The sequence below is a fragment of the Pongo pygmaeus genome, chromosome 16 (genome assembly GCF_028885625.2).
Source record: "Pongo pygmaeus isolate AG05252 chromosome 16, NHGRI_mPonPyg2-v2.0_pri, whole genome shotgun sequence".
Taxonomy (NCBI): domain Eukaryota; kingdom Metazoa; phylum Chordata; class Mammalia; order Primates; family Hominidae; genus Pongo; species Pongo pygmaeus.
The window spans coordinates 24,678,537-24,703,351 of NC_072389.2; the positions used below are offsets into that span (position 1 = coordinate 24,678,537).

The 24,815-nt window shown below is 47.2% G+C and overlaps 1 protein-coding gene across 5 annotated transcripts in view; it reads left to right on the forward strand.

Annotated features, from left to right (window-relative positions):
• Positions 1–13,176, forward strand: part of LOC129028675 (golgin subfamily A member 6-like protein 7) — a 28,094-nt gene extending 14,918 nt beyond the window's left edge. The window contains exons 1-9 of one of the 5 annotated variants that reach the window (XM_054474293.2): positions 2,953–3,125; positions 4,719–4,847; positions 5,664–5,693; positions 5,958–6,008; positions 6,097–6,190; positions 6,287–6,393; positions 7,737–7,795; positions 8,125–8,266; positions 8,562–13,176. In XM_054474293.2, the coding sequence (XP_054330268.1) occupies positions 3,075–3,125; positions 4,719–4,847; positions 5,664–5,693; positions 5,958–6,008; positions 6,097–6,190; positions 6,287–6,393; positions 7,737–7,795; positions 8,125–8,266; positions 8,562–10,244 (2,346 nt within the window). In that variant the 5' untranslated portion in view covers positions 2,953–3,074 and the 3' untranslated portion in view covers positions 10,245–13,176. Of the gene's footprint in view, positions 1–2,902; positions 3,126–4,718; positions 4,848–5,663; positions 5,694–5,957; positions 6,009–6,096; positions 6,394–7,736; positions 7,796–8,124; positions 8,267–8,561 lie in introns of those variants that run through there. The other 4 variants (XM_063653194.1, XM_054474296.2, XM_054474292.2 and 1 more) reach the window with 4 other exon arrangements.
• Positions 13,177–24,815: the final 11,639 nt, after the last annotated feature.

The window sequence follows — 24,815 nt, forward strand, 5'->3', positions numbered from 1 at the left end:
GTGTTAATTTCTTTCAGTATAGGAGTCTTTTTACAATCTGTATATAACCCATAACATCATGTTGTAAGCCTTAACTGTACACAAGAAAATTTATTTTTAAAAAAGAAAAATTGACAAAGACTGACAAAGCAAAGACTAAGTAAATAAAAACAGGGGTAACTCTATTTATATCTGTTAAACAAAAAATGAGCGACCAAATGAGGCAAGTGCCTCCATCAATAGACCTTTGTTGAGCACAATTTCATGACACCCCTGGAAAAAACACAAGCCACAGAAACGCCTGTGACCTGTGCTTTCCAAAGAGGGTTTTGGGAACTCAGCATGTAAGGGGAGAATGCAGGCAGGACAGAAGAAAGGGAGGGGGAGCAGGGAGTGAAGGGGTGGTTACATTCTTAGGAAGCTCTAATTAGTGCTCAGTAATCTTCATTTTAGGTAAGATAAGGTAAACATCTGAAAAGAGGGAGGAAAGAGTCAATTATGCAGCCATCTTAGGGTAGGTGGAAGAGTGATTGATCTCATGTTCTTGTTCTGTACCTGGGAAGATAAGCCTGTAATCAACATTGTCAGTGTCAGATTGAATAGAACTCAGTTTTACATTTTAAGCTGAGGTTGCATAGCCACAGTTACAACTAACATATGCTTATTTTATAGGGGGACATAGATCCGGAAAGATTTAGGGGCTAGCAAGGAATGTCCCTGTGAACAGTTTGTAAGGGGGGCCATATGGAGAGGTACGTGGCCTTTTGTGGTAGTGGGGACCTGGCTTATGTCTAATGCCATCACACAGGGTTGTGAAATGGCAGCTGTCTCTTTGGGGAGAAAGAATGGCAGTGTTGCACGACTCAGCTCCCAAACTCATGTCTCCCTTAGCATAACAGGTTTGGTGGTTCCAAGACTTTATTTTCTTTTACATATTAAAAAATACTCTAATGAAAGAGCTATGTGAGAGATAAAGAGGGTATTTCCTAATGATAAAAGGGTGCAACCAGCAGGGAGAAAAAGGAATTCTAAATTTGTTTATGCTTGGTAACTTAACCTTAAAACACACAGAACAAAGCTTAACAAATGAAAAAAAGAAATAAGTTGATGATCATTGTGGGAAACTTTAATACTTGTCTGTCAGCCACTGAAAAATAAACAGCCAAACATCAGTAAGGAAATAGAATCTTTAAAGGATGCATTTAACACGCTGGACCTAATTGAGATACGTGGTACACTACACTCAACATGCAGAATACATATCCTTTTCAAGTGCAGAAGCAATATTTATAACAATTAATCATATTTACGATCATTGAGAAGACACAAATTCCAAAGAGTTTTAGTTATACAAATATTTAATCAGAGTGGAACTATAAGTTTGGAAATTAAGCAAAACATTTTCAGTATGGTAAAGGGATGAATAAAATCAAAGTTTGCTTTTTTGAAACACTAATAAAACTGATGGCCCCTGCAAGATTGATTAACAAAACAGACAAAAGGCACAAACTCTAACCGCAGACCTTATAAGTATTAAAAAGATAAATGAATAATAGAACAACTTTGAAATTTTAGATAAAATGAACAAATTGATTCAGCAAACACAGGTTACCAAAATGAATATTCAAATATATGTAATTGAACCTGTAATTAAACACCTTAAAAAGAAAACTACAGTCTCTCATGGCTTAATAAGTGAATTCTTTCCAAATGCTTAAGGAAGAAATAGCACACATCTTACATCAACTCTGTCAGAAATAGGAGAAGAAACATATTCCAAATTGTCTAACCAGCATAGCTTTAATACTATGTATTAAAACCTCACAAGTCTGGGCGCGATGGCTCACGCCTGTAATCCCAGCACTTTGGGAGGCAGAGGCGGGCAGATCACAAGGTCTGCAGTTCAAAACCAGCCTGGCCAACATGGTGAAAAATTTAGTAGATTTTTGTATCTACTAAAAATACAAAAAAAAATGAGCCAGGCGTGGTGGCATGTGCCTTTATTCCTAGCTATTAGATGAGGCTGAGGCAGACGCCGTGACAGTGAGTCGAGACTGCGCCACTGCACTGCAGCCTGGCAACAGAACGAGACTGCATTTAAAAAAAAAAAAAAAAAAAAAAAAGGATGAAAATTGAATTGCAGTATAATCTTAAAACTTTTGAGAAATCTATGTTTTTCAGCTAAAAAGAGACAGACTCAGCCTTTTGACCTTTCCTCTTTCCCTCCTTGGAAGGCAATCCAAGACCTGGAAATACAGCAGCCACATTGTAACCACAAGAATAAAAACATGGCTAAGGAAGTATCAGGAAACTAAAAAGAACCATGGACTGCCTTCCTCTGCACGTTTTAAGTGACAAAAATGAAATCTCTATTTCTTTAAGTCACTGAATCAGATTAAATTTATGTAGCCCTAAATGAGGTATTAAATACTAAAATACACACTAAAATACAAAAATTTTGGTCTTGAACTGTTGATCTCAGGTGATACACCCATCTCAGCGTACCAAGGTGCTGGGATTACAGGCATGAGCCATCACACCCACCTCAAAACCTTTGTTTTTTTAAAGATATTAGACATGTCTCTAGTTTGAAAAAAAAAAAGCCCTTAACAATAATGTAGGAGAATAAGAGAAACTTTTTCCAAAAAAGAGAAATCACTGTGAATATTTTATCTTATTGGAACGTTGGATAATATAGTCTGCTTTATTAATCATCAAGCATGCTGTAAATTTTCCATTATAATAGGATTTGTACCTCAATTAAGGTGATAAAGTTTTAAAGTTTAGAAAGTGAAAGCCAGCCCCGCCCCTCTCCCAGAGTGCACGGGGACAGCAGTTGCATGGGCAGCTTTCCTTGTGACATCACAGGACCTTCATGATACGCCGCTGCCTGGCCCCGCCTCCTTTCCCTTTCATCTTTCTCATTGACCAATGGGCTTGCAGCATTAAGGCCATGCCCCTATTCTGCATTCTAGTGCAGCCCTGGTGACGCCACCTCTGGCTCAGTCACATAGCTGCGTGGTACGTGACTGGAGGCATATCATTGTCCTCGCCTGGATCACGCCAATGTGGCCCCATCCCCACCTCCCCACCCCATGATGTCAGAAAAAACCCAACAGAGCAAATTGGCTGAGGCCAAGGAAAAGGTAAAATGCATCAGATTGTGACACCCCAAACCCAACCCTGCCCCAGGCCCCTCTGACAGCAGAACAGCTGCCAGAGTCCATGTCACTCCAGAGGTACACCGGGCTGGGCCCCCCCAGTGCCTCTGGGCTCCCCTAACCAAAATCTTGTGTCAGCCCCAACCCCTCAGCAGTCTGCCCCTGACCTCATCTGACTTTGAGCTGGTGACTCATGGGGCTCCCCACTCCGTACTCTGCCCTCACCCCCTCTTGCTCGAAAACTGACCTCCCTGGGCCCTTTGGGCTCACGTTTCCAAGGAACTGGATGCCACAGCACCTGCCCTCACCAGTCACCCCAGGGTGACTTTGGGCAGGTGACTCCTGGGACTCCCCGCTCCATACTCAGCCCTCACCTACCGCTGCCCCAAGCCCAACCTCCCTGGGCTCTTTGGGCTCACGTCTCCAAGTACCTGGGTCCCAACCCTGTGAACCCCACCCCAATCTCAAAGAGGCAACTTGGGCATGGCACTGATGTGTCCCCCATCCCCCACCACCCCACGGAGGAGTGGAACGTACTGACGGCACAGTCCCTCTAGGAACTGTCATTACTGCTGCAAGACTGGCCTTTGATCTTAGGACCCATCCCCTAAGTGTTCTCATGGTTCCTCTGGTTGCAGCACAGATTTCCAGCTGGAAGGGGAGTGGGGACCATGTGACCTAGGAGTGAGAAGTTTCAGGGTGCCTTACTCCCTTAACACAGACATTGACAGTTTGAAAAGCCTACACCTCCCTTGTGAACTCAAAATGTTGACAGTGTCTCTGGGTGGCAGTGGGAAAACAGGTTTGGTTTGGTTTGGTTTTCTCCCAGGCTTCTACTCTCCAGAGAGACTTCAACAGTTTTTTCTAAGTTCTCCAGCTCATATCTGAATTCTCCATGGTTCTCTCACCAGAGTGCCCATCAGTCAGTGATCTTTGAAGTGAGATTTGCTCATCTTCTGCAGAAGAGATCTTGGGAAACTGAACTTGACAACTTGAATCTTCCTCATCTCATCTCATCCTGGGGTACTTTGAGTACCACAGGATACATATGGGACATCTTTCTGAAGCATCAGTTTCCCTTGATTCTCTTGAGAGAGACAAAGCATTAATGTTCTTAGGGATGACAGTCACATAGATTTCTAAGAGTGTAGCAGACTTCTCTCTGAAATGAAGCTTGGGTTGTCCTCTTTCTGTTCAATTCCCAGATTTAACAGAAAGGCTGCCTTCTGCCCTGAGGATACATGACTCTAACAGGATGTATGACTGTAAACCACACAGTGTACACCTTCCTGCCTACTTTTTATTTTCTACCTCTGCCTCTGGTTTTGGCCCCTGGCAGCTGCTGATTTGTGGCAAAACCCCAGAGCTCACAGTCAGAAGACTGAGTTTAAGTTCCATTACTGCCTTTCTTTTAGCCACGGTATCAATCCCTCTCAGTCACTAAGTGATTGCGACAGCACCTCGTACAGTTGTTGGTGGCATTAAATCAGATGGTCTATGAGAGTATTTTGTATAAAATGTAAAGTGACTGTAGGAGCTTGTAGTTCTCATGAGTATCACTGCTCCTCTTTTCCACAGTTTACAGGCTATCATCAGTGGAACAGTGCTTGTGTTGGTACTGGAGCAACCAACACCAAACAGAAGAAAATAAATAATGGCACTAACCCTGAGACAACCACTTCTGGTGGTTGCCATTCACCTGAGGAGGTGAGTCTTGGCTGGCTGGTCTCCTGAGGACAGGGGACACAAGGGGAGGTTGAGGGTAACTGTTAAGATTGTGGAAGGAAGAACTGCCGGGTACTGGTTAAGAATTCTGGGTTTGAATCCTACCTCTCTCTCCATCTGTGAGGGACATGATTTACAGCAAATTGCTTGAGTTCTTTGGACCTCTCTTTTCACATCTGTAAAATAGGGGTGGTAATGTTTTACTTACATGTGTGAAGTTTAAATCAGATTTGTTATTGTTGTTGTTTTTGTGTTAATCCCTAGTCCAGCACCTGCTGTAAACTCCTCTCCTCTTTGAGCTTCCATTTCCTGAGGAGGTAGAGTTAGAGTGTCAGAGGTTTCTGTTTGCTCTGAGAGTCTGTGATTTAAAGATTCACTAGAATGGAAACCTTGGGGCCAAGGGCTCCTGTCTGCCTTTTCCGTCCTATATCCCAGCTGTGAAGAACTGTCCCCGGTCCCCATGTACTTGCTCAATGCTTGTTGAATGAACACATCTTTCTAAATCACAAGCTAGCAGAAGGGTGGGCTTTTCTCACATTCCATGTCTGAAGGTTTCTGTTACTGTCTTTTCCAGAGAATCTAGTTTCAGACTTTCAGTTCTGTGGCTGTGGGCAAAAACCAACAAAGAACCAAATCCCTTTTCTTTGGGAGTTAAGGAGTGTTGACCAGTTCATGCTCCCACTGGGTCTAAGAACTTTGCCCTTAAAATCCATTCGTGACCCCTGCTTACCACTTCCTGGCCTGGGGAATAGAGTTGAGGGGCCACCCTCAGTCACATTCCTTTGACTCTCCCCACAGAAACAACAGAACCAAGCTCAGCTGAAAGAAGTAACCTGGTTTCTTTGTTTGCTCATGACATGACTACTGGGTTTGGGGGGGCACTCAGATGTAGAGGCCCAAGTCTCCTCTCACCTACTCCCAGCCTGGGGAGGAAGGCTCACCTCCCAGATTCCAGCCCATCCCCACAGGGTCCCTGATAACCTGGTCCCATGGGTGGGCCTGTCCTGGGGAAGGGGGCCATTCTGGGGGCATGTCTCTTGCTGTGGATCTCTGCTTCCCCCTAGTAAGAACTCTGTCTTCCTCTTCCTATAGGAAAAGAAGGCGAGCCGTCAACATCAGCCAGCCCTAAGGAGGCAGCTAGAGGTGAGTGGAGGGGGTGAAGTTCCCTCCTGTCCTCTGGATGAGGTTTCTTTGCTTCTCTTTCAGCACTTGCTTGTCTTTTCTCCCAAAGGCCCAGGATCATACTGTACGAATCCTTATGTGTCAGAAAACTGAACTGGAGACAGTGCTCTATTACAGCCAGGATGCTGCCGGGAAATTTGAAGGTGGGAATCTGGGCACCCCATCATCCCTCAACCTCGCACTTTCACAGGCCTTTAGGGGGAGTCCTTTGGGCCGCATCTCAACCTCTCTCATTCCAGGAGAGTCCCAGGATCTGGCAGACCGCCTGCATCATTCCTGGCACTTTGAAGGAGAGTTACAGCAGGCCCTCTCCTCTGTGTCCACACAGCACAAGAAGGCAGACAGGGTGAGTCCAACCACCTGCCCGGTCCCATGGGAGCCCAGCTTTGCAGATAGAGGAATGAGCCTAAAGGTCCCTTCTGCAGGATGCAGTGTCCTGCCCAGAAGACAGCATGGGCCATTTCTTGCTGCTTTTGTGTGTGGTTGTTAGAGGCAGGTTAGAGCTGAGTCACTGCTGTGGGTGAGTTGCGGGGTGCTGTGGGGAGCAAGCACTGGACACAGAGCTCCGAGGCCAAGTGCCCACCCTGCCCATACTTGGCTGCACCCTTGGTCAAATCCTAGGTGGGGGTTAGGGTACTTGTACCATGAAGGTACAGAAGAGTATCTTTAGTATGTTACCATTTGTGTAGAAAGAGGGAACACACATACGTGTGTGTGTTTGTATGTATTATGGTAATATACATAAAACATGTTTGTAAGGATTCATAAAAAACTCAGGAGATAGGAACAGTATTGGGGAGAGATATTTCCCTTCTGTACCTTCTGAGGTTTGGACTATGCCAATGTATCGTTCTTTCAAAAATCAACAAAGGATTAATTTCCTTCTCCTTATCTGTGTCCCTACCCCCAGCGAAAGAATGGGCTTAGAGAATCAGATATACCTGGGTTTTGAAATCCCAGCTCTAAGTGATCTTAGGCAGCACTTAACCTTTAATACCCCATGTTTTTCCATCTACACAATAGAGGTGATCATGGTAACTGTCTCCTATGGAGGTTGTGAGGATTAAATGGGATTGTTAGCATCGTGCCTGGTGAAACACTCAATAAAGGTTCCAACAGTGGTAGTAATAACAGTAATAGCAATAGCAATATTATCTCATCTCTCTGGGACCTTGTTAGCCAGCTATCAATTCAATCTCTTTCCCTGTCCCTTCCACCCTTACTGAGTTCTTTGAAAAACAAGTGAGAGCCAGGTGCGGTGGTGCATGCCTGTAATCCCAGCTACTTAGGAGGCTGAGGCAGAAGAATCACTTGAACCCAGGAGGCGGAGGTTGCGATGGGGTGAGATCGCGCCTGTGCACTCCAGCGTGGGCAACAAGAGAAACTCCATCTCAGAAAAAGAAAGAAAGGAAAGAAAGAAAGAAAGAAGGAAGGAAGGAAGGAAGGAAGGAAGGAAGGAAGGAAGGAAGGAAGGAAGGAAGGAAGGAAGGAAGGAAGGAAGGAAGGAAGGAAGGAAGGAAGGAAGGAAGGAAAAATGAGACCATGGGCTTGGAAATGTCTTGAGAACATGTCAGGTGTGATTGAGAGGGAGCAAGAGTTACTGTGGAGTAGTCACTGTAGCTGTTGTTACTGGTCGGCCAGCTGCTCCTCTGCCTGCTCTATCCTGACTTGACCTTTCTCTATTTGTAGTACATCGAGGAGTTAACAAACGAGAGGGACGCCATGAGTCTGGAGCTGTATAGGAACACGTAGGATGGGGGAAGGTGGGATGGGAGGTCTGGGAGCCCTTAGTGGGGGTGGTGTGCTGGGAGGTGGGGGGTACAGGTGAGCATGGTGAGAGGCTCATACAGGTTTTCATGTGTGCACAGGGAAGCTCTAGTGCCGCCTGTGCCACTGACTCATGGGGTAGCCTCAGGCAACTCATGTCCTCTCTCTGGCCTGCCACCTGGGACTTTTAATTCCTGGGGTCCCTTCTAGTGCCATGATTCTGTGGTTGTGGGGTGAGGCAGAGGGTCGATCACCAAAGCAGTCCTTTCTGTTCTTCATTCATTCCTTTCTCTACTGCCTCTGGCTATAGCATAACCAATGAGGAGCTGAAGGAGAAAAATGCCAAACTACAAGAAAAACTTCAAATTGTAGAATCTGAAAAGTCTGAGATCCAGCTCAACATCAAGGAGCTAAAAAGGAAGCCGGAGAAGGACAAAATCCTGCTGCCACAGGTGAGAGACTGCAGCCCTCGGGGTTGTGGGAGCAGCATCCAGCTGGGACCATGGTCAAGGGATCATGCAGGGTATGGGGAGGGTCCAGCCAAGAGTTGGAAAATTTGGGCCCTTATTCTGGTCCTGCCATAGAATCCTCTAGAGTGTGCTAAAAATCTACAAAGTGGGGACCTGCCTGGGAAATCAGAACCTCAGGGTTAGGGCTTAAAATTTCTTTTTAAAGAATCATAGATGAAAACCATTGTTTTATAGATTACATTTATATAGTTAGCTTATGAGTCTATTTCCTTTTCAGGTTCAAACCAACACTTTACAGGAGGAGAAGATGTGGAGGCAGGAGGAGAAGCTTCAGGATCAGGAGGAGAAGATACGGAAGCAGGAGGAGAAGCTACGGGATCAGGAGGAGAAGATACGGAAGCAGGAGGAAAAGATGCGGAGACAGGAGGAGAGGCTGTGGGCACAGGAGAAGGAGCTGCGGGAGCAGCAGGAGCAGATGTGGGAGCAGGAAAAGGAGCTGCAGGAGCAGGAAAAGAAGATGCAGGAGCAGGAGCAGCAGATGAGGGAGCAGGAGCAGCAGATGGGGGAGCAGGAGGAGAAGATGTGGAGACAGGAGGAGAAGATGTGGAGACAGGAGGAGAGGCTGTGGCAGCAGGAGAAGCAGATGCGGGAGGAGGAGGACAAGATGCGGGAGCAGGAGGAGAAGATGTGGAGACAGGAGGAGAAGATGTGGAAGCAGGAGAAGGAGCTGCGCGAGCTGGAGGAGCAGATGCAGAAGCAGAAGGAGCAGATGTGGAAGCAGGAGGAGCAGGTGTGGAAGCAGGAGGAGCAGAGGCCCAAGCTGGAGGAGCAGATGCGGAAGCAGGAGGAGCAGATGCGGAAGCAGGAGGAGCAGATGAGGAAGCAGGAGGAGCAGATGCGGAAGCAGGAGGAGCAGATGTGGAAGCAGGAGGAGCAGATGCGGAAGCAGGAGGAGCAGATGTGGAAGCAGGAGGAGCAGATGAGGAAGCAGGAGAAGGAGCTGCGTGAGCTGGAGAAGCAGATGCGGAAGCAGGAGGAGCAGATGAGGAAGCAGGAGGAGCAGATGCGGAAGCAGGAGGAGCAGATGAGGAAGCAGGAGGAGCAGATGCAGAAGAAGGAGGAGCAGATGAGGAAGCAGGAGGAGCAGATGCGGAAGCAGGAGGAGCAGATGAGGAAGCAGGAGGAGCAGATGAGGAAGCAGGAGGAGCAGATGCGGAAGGAGGAGCAGATGAGGAAGCAGGAGGAGCAGAGGCCCGAGCTGGAGGAGCAGATGCGGAAGCAGGAGGAGCAGATGAGGAAGCAGGAGGAGCAGATGCGGAAGCAGGAGAAGGAGCTGCGCGAGCTGGAGAAGCAGATGCGGAAGAAGGAGGAGCAGATGGGAGAGGTGGAGGAGCAGATGTGGAAGCAGGAGGAGCAGATGCGCGAGCTGGAGGAGCAGATGCAGGAGCAGGACGAGAGGCTGCGATTGAAGGAGGAGAGGCTGTGGGATCAGGATGAGAAGATGCGCGAGGAGGAGGAGAAGATGTGGATACAGGAGGAAAGGCTTCAGGAGCAGGAAAAGGAGCTACGGGAGAAGGAAGAGGAGATGCAGAAGCAGGAGAAGATGCAGGAGGAGGAGGAGAAGATGCGGGAGGAGAAGAAGAAGATGCGGGGGCAGGAGGAGAAGATGCGGGAGAAGGAGAGGATGGGAGAGCAGGAGGAGAAGATGCAGGAGGAGCGGTGCTCAGAGCCCTGCCTCCCTCCCTCCAAAGACCTTTCTGATAGGAGCCACCCTGGCAGCGTGGAGCCTGCACGAGAGGCCGGGAACGGTTATTCCCATGACAACCGCACTGCACAGCAGATGATGCAGCTGCTTGGTGGAAGGAAGAACGCCCAGGAGCGCCCAGTCTTAGGCAGCACCTCCTGCATCCCATTCTTCTACCGAGGAGATAAGAAAAAGATGAAGATCATCAGTATCTAAAAGCCGGCACTGTCAACAAGGCCTACAGAAGTGTAAGCCGCCGTGGAACTTTGTGAATATAGTCTGAGAACAAACTTGAAAAAAAGAAAAAAAAAAGAAAATTTATTTTAAATTGTGGCAAAATACTGGCTTGGTGCAGTCGCCCACACTTGTAATCGCAGCACTTTGGGAGGCCTAGGCAGGTGGTTCACCTTAAGTCAGGAGTTCAAGACCAGCCTGGCCAACATGATGAAACCCCGTTAAAAAAGTTAGCCAGGCATGGTTGCGCACGCCTGTCATCCCAGCTACGCGGGAGGCTGAGGTTGCAGTGAGCCTACATCACACCACTGCCTCCAGTCTGGGTGACAGAGTGAGACTACACCTCAAAAAAAAAAAAAAAATTCTACCTGAGGACTATAATATCTATGTACATTTCTATTGCTTTTTCTTGGTCTTTCTCATTTAGTCTTGTGTTGTCTTGTCTTATGGCATGCCTAGTAAACTTTTATCTGCCTCCAGAGAGTAATGACTTTGACTTTATGGCACACAATTGGAGTAAGAGCAGACCACCTTCATCTGGTTTGGGACTAAGCTAGTTCAAAGCAGGTTTTAGGTTTTGTGACAGCTGGTCTATGTTTTATTCATTTGGACTCCTAGGGGTGGCCCTTCCAGGGTCCCCACCAAGGTCCCATCTCCTTCCTGGGATCCAAATTCTCATTAGGTCATTTCAGCCCTGTGAGAGTGCCAAACATTCAGCTAGGCTCTCCAGCCTCTTAACTATCACTTCACACTCAGTTTCTTAGCCTCTTAGCCCTCTACTGTTGACCAATCACCAAATGTGGGAAAAGCACTATAGACTGTTGGGGTCACTTCCTAGGCCTGGTCACTCAAGTCCTGGCTGAGGTCTTCAATTACCTTCCAACAACTGTTTTTAATGGTGGGGGGGACACATTTTTTTGTGAGAGTCTAAATAGTTTCTGTGGCATAAATGCATGGTTTAATGGTGCCTGGGTTGTAACAGAAAAGTATATGGGCAAAAATCATAAGAGAAAAATGATTCATATTTTATGTCTGTCTACATTAGACCTGCTCAGGGAATAAAATTTGGGAATCACATAATAAATAAGAAACTGCATGCTTGATTGAACATTTGCTTTCTTCACTATCAGGACATGGGGACATATATTTTAAGGCTTTTAAAGGCATTTGGGAGAGATTTTATATAGGCCATAAAATGCATTACCCCTCAAAAATAAGAATCACTGAAGAATATAGTTGACTCACAGAAAAAAAAAAATCCTCTCTAATTTTAAGCCGCTATTAGTTCTCTTTACAAAAAACTTGGGAAAGTTATTATTTTTATTTTTTTGCAAACTTTAACCATGACCTCGCTTTACTTCCATGTATTTAATTTCACTGAAATTATATTTCAAAGAAAAGTCTTTCTGGAAATTGTTTTTACTTTAATACCCAAAATTGGAACAACAGCACTCACAGGAGCAAGGCTCCAACCAGTGGATCAGCTGTTTGGCGTGGATGTAGAAGAAGGTGCATTGAAACTCAGTACATCTGTGTTTAGCCTTAGGCAGAAAGTCTGTTTCTTCAAGTAAACCTAATATACTAAAGATACTCCCTGCAGATGGCTTGTTTCCAGCCCATGGCAAGGTAGACAAGTCACATGGCTTTAAAGGCAAAGCCGTCTTGTCTGTCTCATGGGGACATAAGAACAATCGATTGTTGAAGGAATCCTAGGGCTTTTGGCTTCCAGTACAGACAGACAGATGTGCCTCTCTCGACCTTGCTGAAGCAGGCCCCAAATATTCACTCCTAGAACATGGAGACAAAGAAAGAAATTGAACTTTCCAATATATTCCAGTTTCTTCTAGATTCAAATATAGCTCTGAAATGAAGATGAGATTGTTTGCATTGTTGCTTTGTTTTGAAATTTTATTATTAAACCCCACAATTCGAAGGCACGGAAATGTTTGCCTAGCATTCAGCACACCCCAAACATTTCCAGATGGGTTGCAAGAAGTCAACCTCATCCAGATTTTGTTTCTGCTGGAGATGTCGTCCCTTGCTGTATGTCCTTGCATATTTTTCCTGCCAGCTGTGGGAAGTGACAGGACATGGTTTAATTTGGGCTGCTGTTCTGTTTCTTTAAGCCTGCAGCAGACAGCCCTTTTGAAACTCACCCTTTGCCTCTCCTCCCTCCTATAATTCATTTTTTTCCTCATTTTTTTTCTGATAGTGCATATTACTTGAGATTTTCCTGGAAAAGTTGTGATTATCTGGAATTGGATCTTCTGCCACCTTCAACAGCTCGAATCCTTGTAGGCTAGCAGCTAACCTAGAGCTGGCAGACTCAAATGGAATCTTGATCTCTTCATATTTAAGGCTCAGAAAACTCAAAAGGAGTGCTTTGTAAAATACTTCTGTTTATATTATATGTATGATAATTAGCATGAGTACAAAATGGGCAAAATTTAGCTGGGCTCAGGTAGACTTTCCTATGGATCAGATAAATGGAAATGAAAAAAAGTATGAGGACACAGATTTGCTGATTGTTCTCCATCTTTTATATTTATTTCTTAACTTGTCTTGGTCTACTGTAGAATGTTCCAGAAATGTCATTGGGTATAATGTCTGATTTAGCACTGACTTATTTGTGGGTTTGCTTCGAGTGTATTTTCCTTGGGCTTTGGGTATATGACTGCCACAAATTTTAATTACACTAATTAGACGTAGGTGGATGCTTAAGCCCAGTTGGAGTCCTAGCCCTGTTCAGCTGCCTCTGTCATTAGTTTTTCTGGTGACATGGTTTGGCACCATCTTCCAACACATTTTCCGGAAATTAGTTTTAAGTTCGAAAATAACTTGTCTAATAAAGCTACTGGCATTCAACTAGTGTCTTTAACTTGTTGAAGTGGACTTGAGTAAAATGCATACATTTAAACTGTAACTTGTGTACCCATTTCTTTCCTTAACTGTGGGCTTTCAGATTTGTTTGGTGGCTAGAGAGGGAGTCATGCCCGATCCTCATGAGTCCGTGGGCTCGTGTCTAGTTTAGGTGAAGCCTGACTTGGCTCAGGGCTGGGTGGCAGGTTTTAACGTGTGTGGCAATGCTAGTCAATTGGGGATGTCCACATTGCTCATAGTGTAGAGAAGGCTTCTGAGGTCTAGACCCAGCAGGTGGGAAGCCAGCCTTGGTTAGTGCCGTGGACACGGGCACAGGAGGAGTCAGTCTCAGGAGCACCTCTGCCCTGCATCTCCCTCAGAAGATATAGGGCCATGTGTGCCTGCCACTTCCCTGTTCTCACAGCTCTTTGTGATGTCAGAGAAGCCTTTGGATTTTGTTTTTGGGAGAGTATGCCAAACTATGACCTCCACAGCACAGGGTTCAGGTTGAGTTTGCCATTCCTAGTTTCTCCTTGGAAACATATCCCTCCTCTTTAACCCTACTTAAAGGGTTTAAAACATTCTACTCTTACTTTTAAAGGATGCTTTAAAAATACAGGCCACATCTGTTTCACTTAATCTGCATTCAACAGCACCTCATGACACAAAAAGTAATGCAGTCTGTTTGCCAAGCAAGCACTTGGAAATTTCGAGGCACGGAAACTGATAGGAGCCTCCGTTTTTCCACCTTGAGGATTGTTGCACTTTGCATCCACCCAGGTCATCTCTCAGCAGCATCCACGCTCACAGGGCTGCCTCTCGTCCTCTCACATATTTTCAGGCGTGTTTGTTCACTATTCAATGCACTCAGCTTTTGTCAAGTGCCCACTTGCTCTCTGCAAGGTGTTTTGAATTCACGTATGGCCAGGGGCTCTGGTGCAGGGAGGAGCACACAGAACCAGAAGACATGGAGCATGGGGCTTCCAAGGTCTTCCCTTCAGGAAGCCAGATGATGAGGGCATTTCTCCTTTGTTACTTTGCTAAAGCGGCTGACAGTAGTTAGACACAGCTGAGGAGGCGGGAGGCCCGCAGTGCTTCCGGGGGTCCAGCATGCTGTTTAGCTACTGATGAGGGTGGGCAGAAGAAACAAGCAGACTCCCTCCTGCTCTGGGACAGTTTCACGTAGGAAACCAGGAGTCTGAGCCGCCCAGAGTATGGGCATGTTGAGGGCTGCTGGCCTTTTTGTCAGGTCTTCGGAACAGGCACGATGGGGTTATTGTCATCTCGAATCTCAGGCTAAGGGAGCTTCAGGAAAAGATTTCTGCACCATTTTTTTAGGACATTGTTTCCAAATCCTTTAAAGTGTAAGGGTCACTTGGTGCAATCATTTCACTACTTATTTGGCAAAGGGAGTTTACAGAATCAGTGTGGAACGTGGAGACGATGTGAAGATGGCGTTTTCAGTCCGCTGATGTCCTTGTTTCCTCCCTGTCTCTCTTGCAAAGTCGCCAACATCCAGCAGCAGCTGGCCCAGCTTGACAATGAGTCCCGGCCAGGCACGGCCGAGGCTGACAGGGACCGGCTGCAGCTCATCAAGGAGAAGGAGGCCCTGCGGCAGGAGCTTCAGCTCATCATTGCACAGCGCCGCTCCACCGGAGATGTGGTCCTGCTGGAGGAGGAGCGGGAGCGCCTGGAGGAGGAGCTGCGATGTGCACGGGCCACCTCCGCACAAAGCGCCATGGAGAGATGGGTCAGCGGGGACAGGACCTCCAGCGGAAAGCCTGCTGGAAAAACTCCACGGGGTGGCTTGTGTGTGGCGGAAGGGTGTTCCTGATGATCGCTCAGAGCTTCTCCTGCCTGGATGTTCCCTGGTCTAGGAGGGGCATGCAGTGGGGGACACTGCCTTCTGCTCCCTGGGTCTCTGGAGCCTCTGCTCTGAAGCAGGAGGTGATAAGGGGGAAGGAGTGAGGGAAGATGGGTGACCTCCACCTCCCACCATGCCCCACCCTTCCCGAAGTTTGTGCTTGGTGCTTTCACCTGCCTTTGTGGGACCCTGCCCTGAGCAGGCTGTGGTCCCACTCCGGCCCGGGCAGCTCTGTTGCATGGGGGGAAGAATTCCCTGTTCCTGACATGGTGAGCATGGTGGGTGTCCACCTACTGCTTTCCTCTCCAACTTTGATTTCTAACCAGGAGAGCCTGCTCCTCTCTGGCATTGGGAAGCTGGCCACCTGTTGTGCATCTGTCCCGAGGCTCCTTCACCACGCAGGACAAGCAAAGCCAGCATGGTGGCTTTGGTATTCGGTGCCACTAGGTCGTTCAGCCTTTCCTCGTGTGCCATGTGTCCTGGTTTCCACTTGCTGTGTGAGATTGCAGATTGTGTCAAAGGCTGGGCCTGCCTTCCACACTTAGCAGCAGTTTCTCTGTGGCTATCAGCTGGGCTTTGGAGAGCAGCCCCTCCCCACGTGTTAAAGTCTCGCCCCCGGAGCTCACATGAGCAGCTCCACAGAGACTCTAATAGACGCTTGGATGATTGGATCTGTTCAGATGCTCTTACTCCTACTGTTTCACAATGGGTGTCTGTATTGTTGGCGTCCTTTATGCTTGGATGTTCATGGGTCATCTTCATAGGAGACAAGTCTGTGGCTTGGCACGAGGGGCTCATGGCAGCCTGAGGGAAGCGGTGGTGTCTGGAGAGTTGAGCTCAGAGCCCTGGGCAGGTGAATTTCATTTTGCCTGAGATGGTGGCATGCCCTGTCACTTCACCTGGAATCAACCACGAGGAGAATCTGAATGTAAAAGGGACTGTGCAGCTGAAGTTTTCTACTGTGCTCTTGCACGGCTGCGTTTGTTTTCAGCTAAACATTTCCTTCTGTTCCACCCCTGATATTCTTGTATGTGTGTTCTGCATAGGAGGGCCTGGGAGTTGCTGTTGCTTCTCTGTGAAGGGGGGAGGACTTGGCCCCACAAATGTCGCCTGCATCTCAGGGCCCCACACCCATGCTCCTTTGACTGTGGCTGCTGTCACCATGTGGAAATCCAGCACACACACGTGCTGTGGCCCCTGAGTACAAGTCTGCAGCCCTCCATGGAGCCAGTGTTAGCCCCGATGCCTGGGTTCAAGGGTGGGGACAGCAAAGCCAGACCAGCTTTGACTCACATGGGGGCCTCACGTGAGACCAGCCCAGGTGCTGAGTCCTGGGACTCAGAGCCCTCGACCAGGACCTAATAGCCCCAAGTGTGTTTCCTGAATCTGCCGCTAAATGACCTTGGCAGGAGAAGCACATCCACATGTGCTAAGCACTGGCACGCACATCTCATGGGGGTGGGGCGCTTGTAGCTCTGGGCCTTCTGTGCCGGTACACACAGGGCCCATTTCTCCATGCCGCCTCCCTTCAATGGAGGGGTGCTTGCAGTGTGCAAGTATGGGGCCACATGGTAGGAGGCTTCCCCCAGCACAGGCTGGCAGCATTAGGAGACTGGCGTGGGCCAGGTGCAGAGAGAGTGAGGTTGGCGCCTTAAGGCTGAGCTGTGCCAGCTGTAGAGCTGGGCCCAGTCTGCCTGTCTCACCTGCAGTGTCATCAGCAGCAAATGGGAGGCGTTTGCCTGGCTGGGGTGTCATCCGGGGGGAGAAAGAGAGAGATGCTCACCTCCTTCAAGCCTCCCGCCCTGGCAGATGATACGTGCAGCGGCCTCCCAGCTGCTCAGAGCCGGCATCTCTGGAGGGAGCTGGTGCACATCTCCTGGGCTGAGGGAGCAGGCTTGAGGTGAAGGACACATACCTAGATAATCTATCGGAAGGCTTGTGTCAATGCTTGTGATATCCTTTGTTATTTTAGCTTGCTCATGTTAGTGTGTGGCAGGCATTTATACAAGATGCTGATGTTCAACAGAGAACCCCACGTCTCTATTGCAAGATGCCTGTCATCCTGAGAAATCCTCTTTCCAAGGATGACTGCTTTTATTATAGGGGTGATTATAAAATGAAAGATCTATCAAAAAGCAAAAATTTGGTTCTGCGGAACCTGAAGTCACGTTTTCCTTTGTCATAATTTAATGGCATCTTTACAATAAAGTACTTTATGTAAAGTAAATGAAGACAGTAAATTAGACTTTATATTTTCTTAATCTGTTAGCTTACTTTTCTACTCCTTTTCATAGCAGTGGTAAATATTCTTTGAAGTTAGTTTCCTTTGAATTGGAGACACAAGGCTATGTGCTTTAGGAGTTGGGCCCTGGCCAGTTTTCTGCCAGGAAACTGTAACCCCTTTTCTTTTTGTTGAAAATATAAGTACAGAAGTCAGGCAAATGCCTAAGACTCTTATTCTAGCAGTTTATTTTCCAGCCAGTTTTTAGATGTCTCAGTTATTGCCAGCATAGCCCCTGTTTGGTAAGGAAGTTACATTTTTAGTCATCTGCAACTTTCAGAATAACCAGCATAAAATTAGACTGCACATGTGGCACTCATGGGCACTTGTGTGTGATCTTGTATCCAGATGCACTGTCTCTTGCACACTCCAAAATGCACCTATTTGTATAATGACAAATGTGTTGTATTGGATAGAAGGGGGGAATTTGATCTAAAACTTTTTTCACTACAGATAAAACAATCTGAAAATAAGTCATGACTAAAGGCAGTCTAAAACTGAGCCATACATATGAATGTATCTATATATCATCTGTGTGAAAACAGAGCTGGAATGTGCTGATGGATTTAGCGATGGGGTGGAAATTCTACCTGGTCACTCAAGAGTGGAGCCAGTTTTCAGTAGGAACTCAATTTAGATTCTATTAATTTGGGATTTGAGCTAATAGAATTCAGGTTGGGTTAGAATTTCTGAAAAGCATTAAGAAAAAAGTTAATAGCCTTGGACCGGGCTTGGGTAAATTCCCTACAACAAATCGCTTCCTGGGGCTGGTCACTGTTTGCCACTGGATACGCTCTGCTGGTGTCATCTCTGCCCCTGGGGTCCTCTGTGACTTAATAGTGTCCTGGTGCTTGTGAGAGTGGGTTCCAAGTTACAGCTCCAAAGCCCAATGAGGGATGTATTTTGAACTCACTTTTAAACTCCCTTTGAAAACTCTCAGCTCCCCATCTTCTGAAAAAGATGGGGTTTTTGAGGATATCACCCTTGATAAGCATCAGATAGGATGTGAGTATCACAGAAAATTGGGGAAATGTTTTTCAGTAGTAAAGGAAATGCCTGTTTGTTGGTAATGTGCCTTGGCTTTAGGGTCAAGCCAGCCTGACCGAACTTTGAACTTGTGTAGCAGAGGCAAGCTACTTTATGTGAGTTTCTTCATCTGAAAAGCAGGGATACAACCCAAAGACCGGTAAGGAATGAGGCAGTGCATACAAAGCAGTGTGGCTTTCTATAAGCCCCTCAGTGGAACTTCAGAATTGCTTTTTCTTTTTTTTTTTTTTTTTGAGACAGAGTCTCGCTCTGTCACCCAGGCTAGAGTGCAGTGGCGCGATCTCGGTTCACTGCAAGCTCCGACTCCCAGGTTCATGCCTTTCTCCTGCCTCAGCCTCCCAAGTAGCTGGGACTACAGGCACCCATGACCACACCCAGCTAATTTTTTGTATTTTTGGTAGAGACAGGTTTCACTGTGTTAACCAGGATGGTCTCGATCTCCTGAACTCGTGATCCACCCACCTCAGCCTCCCAAAGTGTTGGGATAACAGGTGTGAGCCACCACGCCTGGCCCCAGAATTGCTTTTTAAACATTACTTTCATCTGTACAAGCTATCAAAACATTTTCCTTAAAAATTAAAATATCATAGGTAAGTGGAATCTTAGAACATTCTACTCAAGAGTTTATTACAGGTGTTCTCAAATAGTTTGGTCTCAGAACCTCCTTCCAATGTTAAAATGCAGTGGATTCCAAAGAGCTTTTGTTTGTGTTGGTTTTTTTAAAGTTCTTTTTTCTAACTGTTTTGTTTTGTTTTTCATTTTTCCCCACCCAGGGACCTGTCAGTGTTTACGTGGATTTTTATCTGTCAGTATTTACTAATTTAGAAGTTAGACCTGGGGAATTTTTTAAATATTTACTTATTAAAGATAACAATAGGCCTGGCACAGTGACTCACGCCTGTAATCCCAGCACTTTGGGAGGCCAAGGCAGGAGGATTACTTTAGTTCAGGAGTTCGAGACCAGCCTAGGCAACACGAGAAAACCTCTTCTTTACAAAAAATACAAAAGTTAGCTGGGTGTGGTGGCACGTGCCTGTAGTCCCAGCTACTTGGGAGCCTGAGGTGGGAGGACGGCTTGAGCCCGGGAGGTGGAGGTTGCAGTGAGCTCTGATCACACCACTGCACTTCAGCCTGCACAACAGAGCAAGGCCCCATCTCCACAAATAAAAAAAGACAATAAAAACCCTATTATGTGTTAATATTAGTAACATTTCTGTGACTGATAACTTTTTTGAAACAAAAAACTATAGTGAGAAGAGTGGTATTATTTGCCCTTGCTGTCCATCTCTTTAGCATCTGGCTTGCTAGAAGGCAGCTGCTTTGGCCCTTGGTGCATTTGGCCAGTTGAGATGGGGTCATTTTGAGAGAACACATGAAGACCATCTAGCTGCCTACTGAATGCCATTGGGAAGGAGGGGACCTCATGGGACCCCTGAAGGCCTTTTAGGGATCCGCAGGGGTCTTTGGATCACGCTTTGGAAAGCATTGGTTTCAATATATGATATTGAACTTGAAAGTGGGTTGTGTCATGGCTCCATGTAGGACGATGCTTGTACTCTCTCGCCAGCTGACCTCTGCATGGCACCATTTGGAATTTTGTTTGCGTCAAGAGAAACAAAGGCTCATCAGAATTTCTGGCATGTGGTTGAAACTCATAAACAAACTCAGACTGGTTTGTCTTCCTTATCCTAAGTTGGTGGCACATCTGTTTCCTTTATGGGTGATAGCAGCTCTTTGTCGATCACGTGTCATTTGCCATACATTATTTTATCTATGCAGCATCAGTTCCCTGAGCTGGAGATTGTGGACTCCATTTTTACAGGTAATGAAACTAAGGGCTCAGAGAGGGTGAGACATTTGCCTAAGGCCACACAGCTTGTGAGTGACCGGCCAGGTGGGATTCTCTGAATCCCAGGCTGCTGTCGGACACTGTGTCTGGTTTCCTCTCACTCCCACCTAGCCAAGCTCTTCAAACCCCTTCAGCATGTCCCGTTCCCTGTTGGTGGAAAGAGGAAGGTATTAAAGGGGCCTACTGTGGCCACACGTCACAGTGTCATTTCCATTTGTAAACCATGAGTGTTTCCTTCTAGAGGCGAACATATTTATTCATGGAGTTGTCCAACAACTGTTTATTGAGTGCCTATCCATGGTACGCTCGATTCTAGGTGATGGGCTTACTGCAGTAGGAACAAATTTTATTCTAGAAAATTACTAAGTAGAAAAAAGTAGAAGGAAGGAAAACAAAAATACCTCCAACCCCGTAACCTGGAGATGGCAACGGCTGCTATTTTGTTTCATTTGCTTCTAATGTTTTAACTGTATAAATTTAGAATGATATTTGTTCTTGTCTAGAAGGTGGCCTAGTATGAGGGAATCTGATTTGTTCCAAGGAATTTGAACAGATGACTGCGTGCTCTGCATTTGAGCTCATCTGCTAGTTATCTGTCCTTCTGCTCACTTCACCCTCCTCCTATCCATCCAAGCAGCCATCCCCGGCCACCCACCCAGCCACCCGTCCAGCCACCCATCCAGCCACCCACCCAGCCACCTACCCATCCAGCCACCCACCCAGCCACCTACCCATCCAGCCACCCACCCAGCCACCCACCCAGCCACCCATCCACCCACCCATCCAGCCACCCACCCACCCATCCATCCATCTAGCCACCCACCCATCCAGCCACCCACCCATCTAGCTGCCCACCTATCTGTCCACCTGTAGCTCACCCACCCAGCCACCCACCCACACATTGACCCATCCCCGTGCCCACTCCTCTTCTCAGGCATCCCCTCCCCCGTGCACTGTGCCTGGTGCTTTCACAGAGTAGCAGGCCCTGCTCAGGGTGCCAGGGATGTGTGATCTTGGCCCTTGTGAGCTGGGTGCTTTGAGAATGGGGGGTCATCGCAACCTGATTCAGTTGGAGGGAATTGATAGTGGAATGTCTTGTTATGAAAATATTCTCCCTGTTTTTTGAAATGTACTCATCAACTGTTTTCTTACCTACAGGATTCTGCTTCAGGAATAAAGGAATTGTCTACTTATGCAGCTGGAAGAAGCCACCCACTTAACATCCTACCTCCAGTCCCAGTTGAAAAGGTAGGTTACTTTCAAAGAGAAAACTGTATTTGTTCATAGTGTTCCAATGACTGGTACGTGAACTCGTTTCTTGTAGCTTGTTTTTCTCCTGCTGGAGCTCGACCTGAAATGTTGTTAACACAGAATGGATACATTATACATTTAACACGCTACTGCTGTATGACTCAAGGAATATGGAGAGAACCACATTTGGCTTCAGGGTAAGAGGCCTGAAGTCAAATGTATTCAAGGATTTTGTAACCTAATTAACAGTTTCAGGAGTGTACATCTATACACATGCACATTTTTCTTTTGGGTTTTTTTTTAAAGCATATGAATTTTTTAAGCTAGTAAGATTTGGCTGCCAAGAATGGCTCTGCGCACATTCTTCAGCCCTGACCATATGGTAGAGTGCAATGTCAAGGGCCTTACATGTGTCATTTTCTCAGATATTCCTCCTAACAATGCCCAAGGTGGGAACTGTTCTCACCCCAGCCGCAGTGAGCCCGTGGGAGCCCAGAGGGGATGAATGGCTTAAGCAAGTGTACCTGGCTAGTAGGTGTTCCAGCCAGGACTGGGACTGGGACTTGGGCACGGGTCTCTGCTGTTGCCGACTTGACTGCTCTCTGCTACTCTTTCCGTGCTCACAGGGTGAGCAGGGGTGGCTGCCCGGCCATCTCAGATGGCCATGCTGTCTCATTTCAGCCTGTGTGCCAGCACCCTGCCAGTGTCCTCGGAGAGCAGCCGTGGTCTCTGGCCTCCAGCTGGGGCTCCCTGAGCTCGGTCAGCTTCATGGACATCTACGGCCTCCCGCAGTACGAGAAGCCCATCGCTGAGGGCAACCAGCTTCTACACTTCCACCTCATTCCCTTCAATGCGCTGGGGTGAGATGCCCCCTTTTCAGAGCCCCCAGGTCCCTCCGGCTTCCACAAGCAGAGGTGGTCCCGGACACACCCCAGTCTCTGGCTTCGCTGTCCTCCCGCTCCTCCCTGTCCTCGCTGTCGCCCCCAAGCTCACCCCTGGACATGCCCTTCCTCCCTGCTGGCGGGACTCGCCACTGGCGCAGCTGGCGGACAGCTGGGAGGGACCAGGCCTGGGGACCCTTGACACACTGTGGGCCCACGCCTCAGCTTTGGGGGACGAAGACTTACCAGGCGTGGCGGCCCTTGAGCCACACGGGGTCCCTGGGGATGGGGAAGGGTCGCACGAGCGAGGACTCCCACCAGCTGGCGCTCCCCTGGGTGGAAGTAAGTGTGGACACGGCCTCCTGCGGGGCAAGGGTTATGTCCAGGGAGGAAACTGTGGGGTCCAGAGTGAGGACGGCTGGCTTTCCAGGTCCATGGTGAGCTCTACGTTTAGGAATATTGATGTGATTGGGAAGAGCACACACCTGCTCTTTCTGATCTGTGTTGGGGAAAGATCATTGAAGTTGACAAAGTTGTCTTTCCTAGGTATTTGGCTTGTTTTCAAAAAATACTTAATTGTTGAAAACTAGGGTAAGAACCACACAGTCTTCCACATTCAGAGGCTGCTAGAGATGGATTAGGGCCTTCGTGACCTTTGCAGCATGCCTGCTGAGATGGAACCGTCAGTGTGTGCCCGCCTGAGACCATTATGCCAACAGGTGTCTGCTTGTAACTAGTGGAAATCTCGACTTCTTTTGTTGCTTTGACATCTCTGTATCTTTTATAGTTTTCAAGAACATAATTCTATCAAATGTGGAAGTGAAAATAATTGGGTAATTTCAAAAGACATGCCTGTAAGTATCAGTCATTTCTACTGAATTGGTTGCTCTGGTGGTTCTTCAAATGGAAAAACACAGAGCTCTGTGGAGCCTCATCCATTCAGATGGTGTTGGTTCAGCTCCTCCTTGGAGCTGGGGTCTTTCTGCTTGTAGCCTGCTTGGAAGACCAAACTGCTATCGAAGGGAATATTGATCCCATGTGCTTTTGTGAGCCACCCATGGCAACTTTATCTTCCTTTGGTTTTAAAGAGGATCAAGAACAAGGTCTCCCGTTCCTGAAGTTCAGCCCATTTAATTGACTTTTATTTGCACAGCAAAAATGTTTTAAATGTTCCATTGAGGCAAACACTAGATAATTTGTGCAGCATAGTGGATCTCAGCCAGGGGTGTTTTTGCCTCCTGCCCCTGGGGAACACTTGGCAATGTCTGGAAACATTTTTGGTTGTCACAACAAGGGGATGGGAGATGCTCCTGGCATCTGGCGAGTGTAGGGACTGTAGGCCAGGGATGCTGCTAAGCACCCTACCATGCACAAGGCAGCACCCCCTCCCCCTCGAGAATGGTCCAGCCCCAAATGTCAAGAGGGCTGAGGCTGAGAAACCCTAGTCACATACCATGGAGTATTTATGCTTCAAAGGGTAGAAATAAAACTAGAGAGCAGATCCAGTGTGGTGTAGTGGAAACAGCTTCAAACTAGCACCTGGGAGACCAAGCTTTTGTTCCCTGCCCTGTCCACTTCTAGCTGTGTGACCTTGAACACATACCTGGACTGAGTCTCACCTTTTCCACCCTTGAATGCAGTCAACTCTGTGACCCCCTCCATTCACCACCATTCTGTTACCCAAGAGATAGATGGATTGGTGGATCAATAGATAGGTTCATCACTCTATAAAATAGTAGTCTGTTGGCACTTACCTGCGTAACCAGAGGCCATCATGTCCTCAGACTGCCCCATGGCTTTTTGGTATCTCTATTTTGGTGTCTGCCCCTGTGTTTGCAAACACACTTTGGTATCCCCAGATATATTGTTTCTGAAGTCCATACATGCAGGTATCCTTCATTAGCTTTGTTCCTCTTTATAACCACACGTTGATTGCTCCATGTTTATTCCGTTCAGTCAAAAAGGAAATATCCAATTAGGACTTTTTTCTTAGTCTCCTTCCTCTCTCCCACCACCTTCTCCTTAAGGGATTGAGAGTCCAGAATGTCAGTCTAGTTAGGCATGAAATCTGCACAAGGCCCAAGGGCCACTTTGGGACAGAGGAGAGACAGAGTGGGAGAGAGAAGCGCTGACTTAATTTCACATCCTGATTTCTTTATTTTTTCCTTTGCTTTCCGTGGCAGATGCTATAATGGTCGAAATTTCTCAGACTGGGAAGTATTTGCTTATGTGTGTAGACACTGCCATCTCGTGGTGGAGTCATAAGTCATTCGTGATTATTACTTGTATTACACTGCCATCTTGTGGCGGATTCATATATGGCATTGATGATGAATTCTTGTATGGCACTGCCATCTTGTGGCGGATTCGTATATGACATTGGTGATGAATTCTTGCACGGCACTGCCATCTGGTGGCGGATTCTTATATGACATTGGTGATGAATTCTTGTATGGCACTGCCATCTGGTGGCAGATTCTTATATGACACCGCCGATAAATTCCCGAGTGACACTGCCATC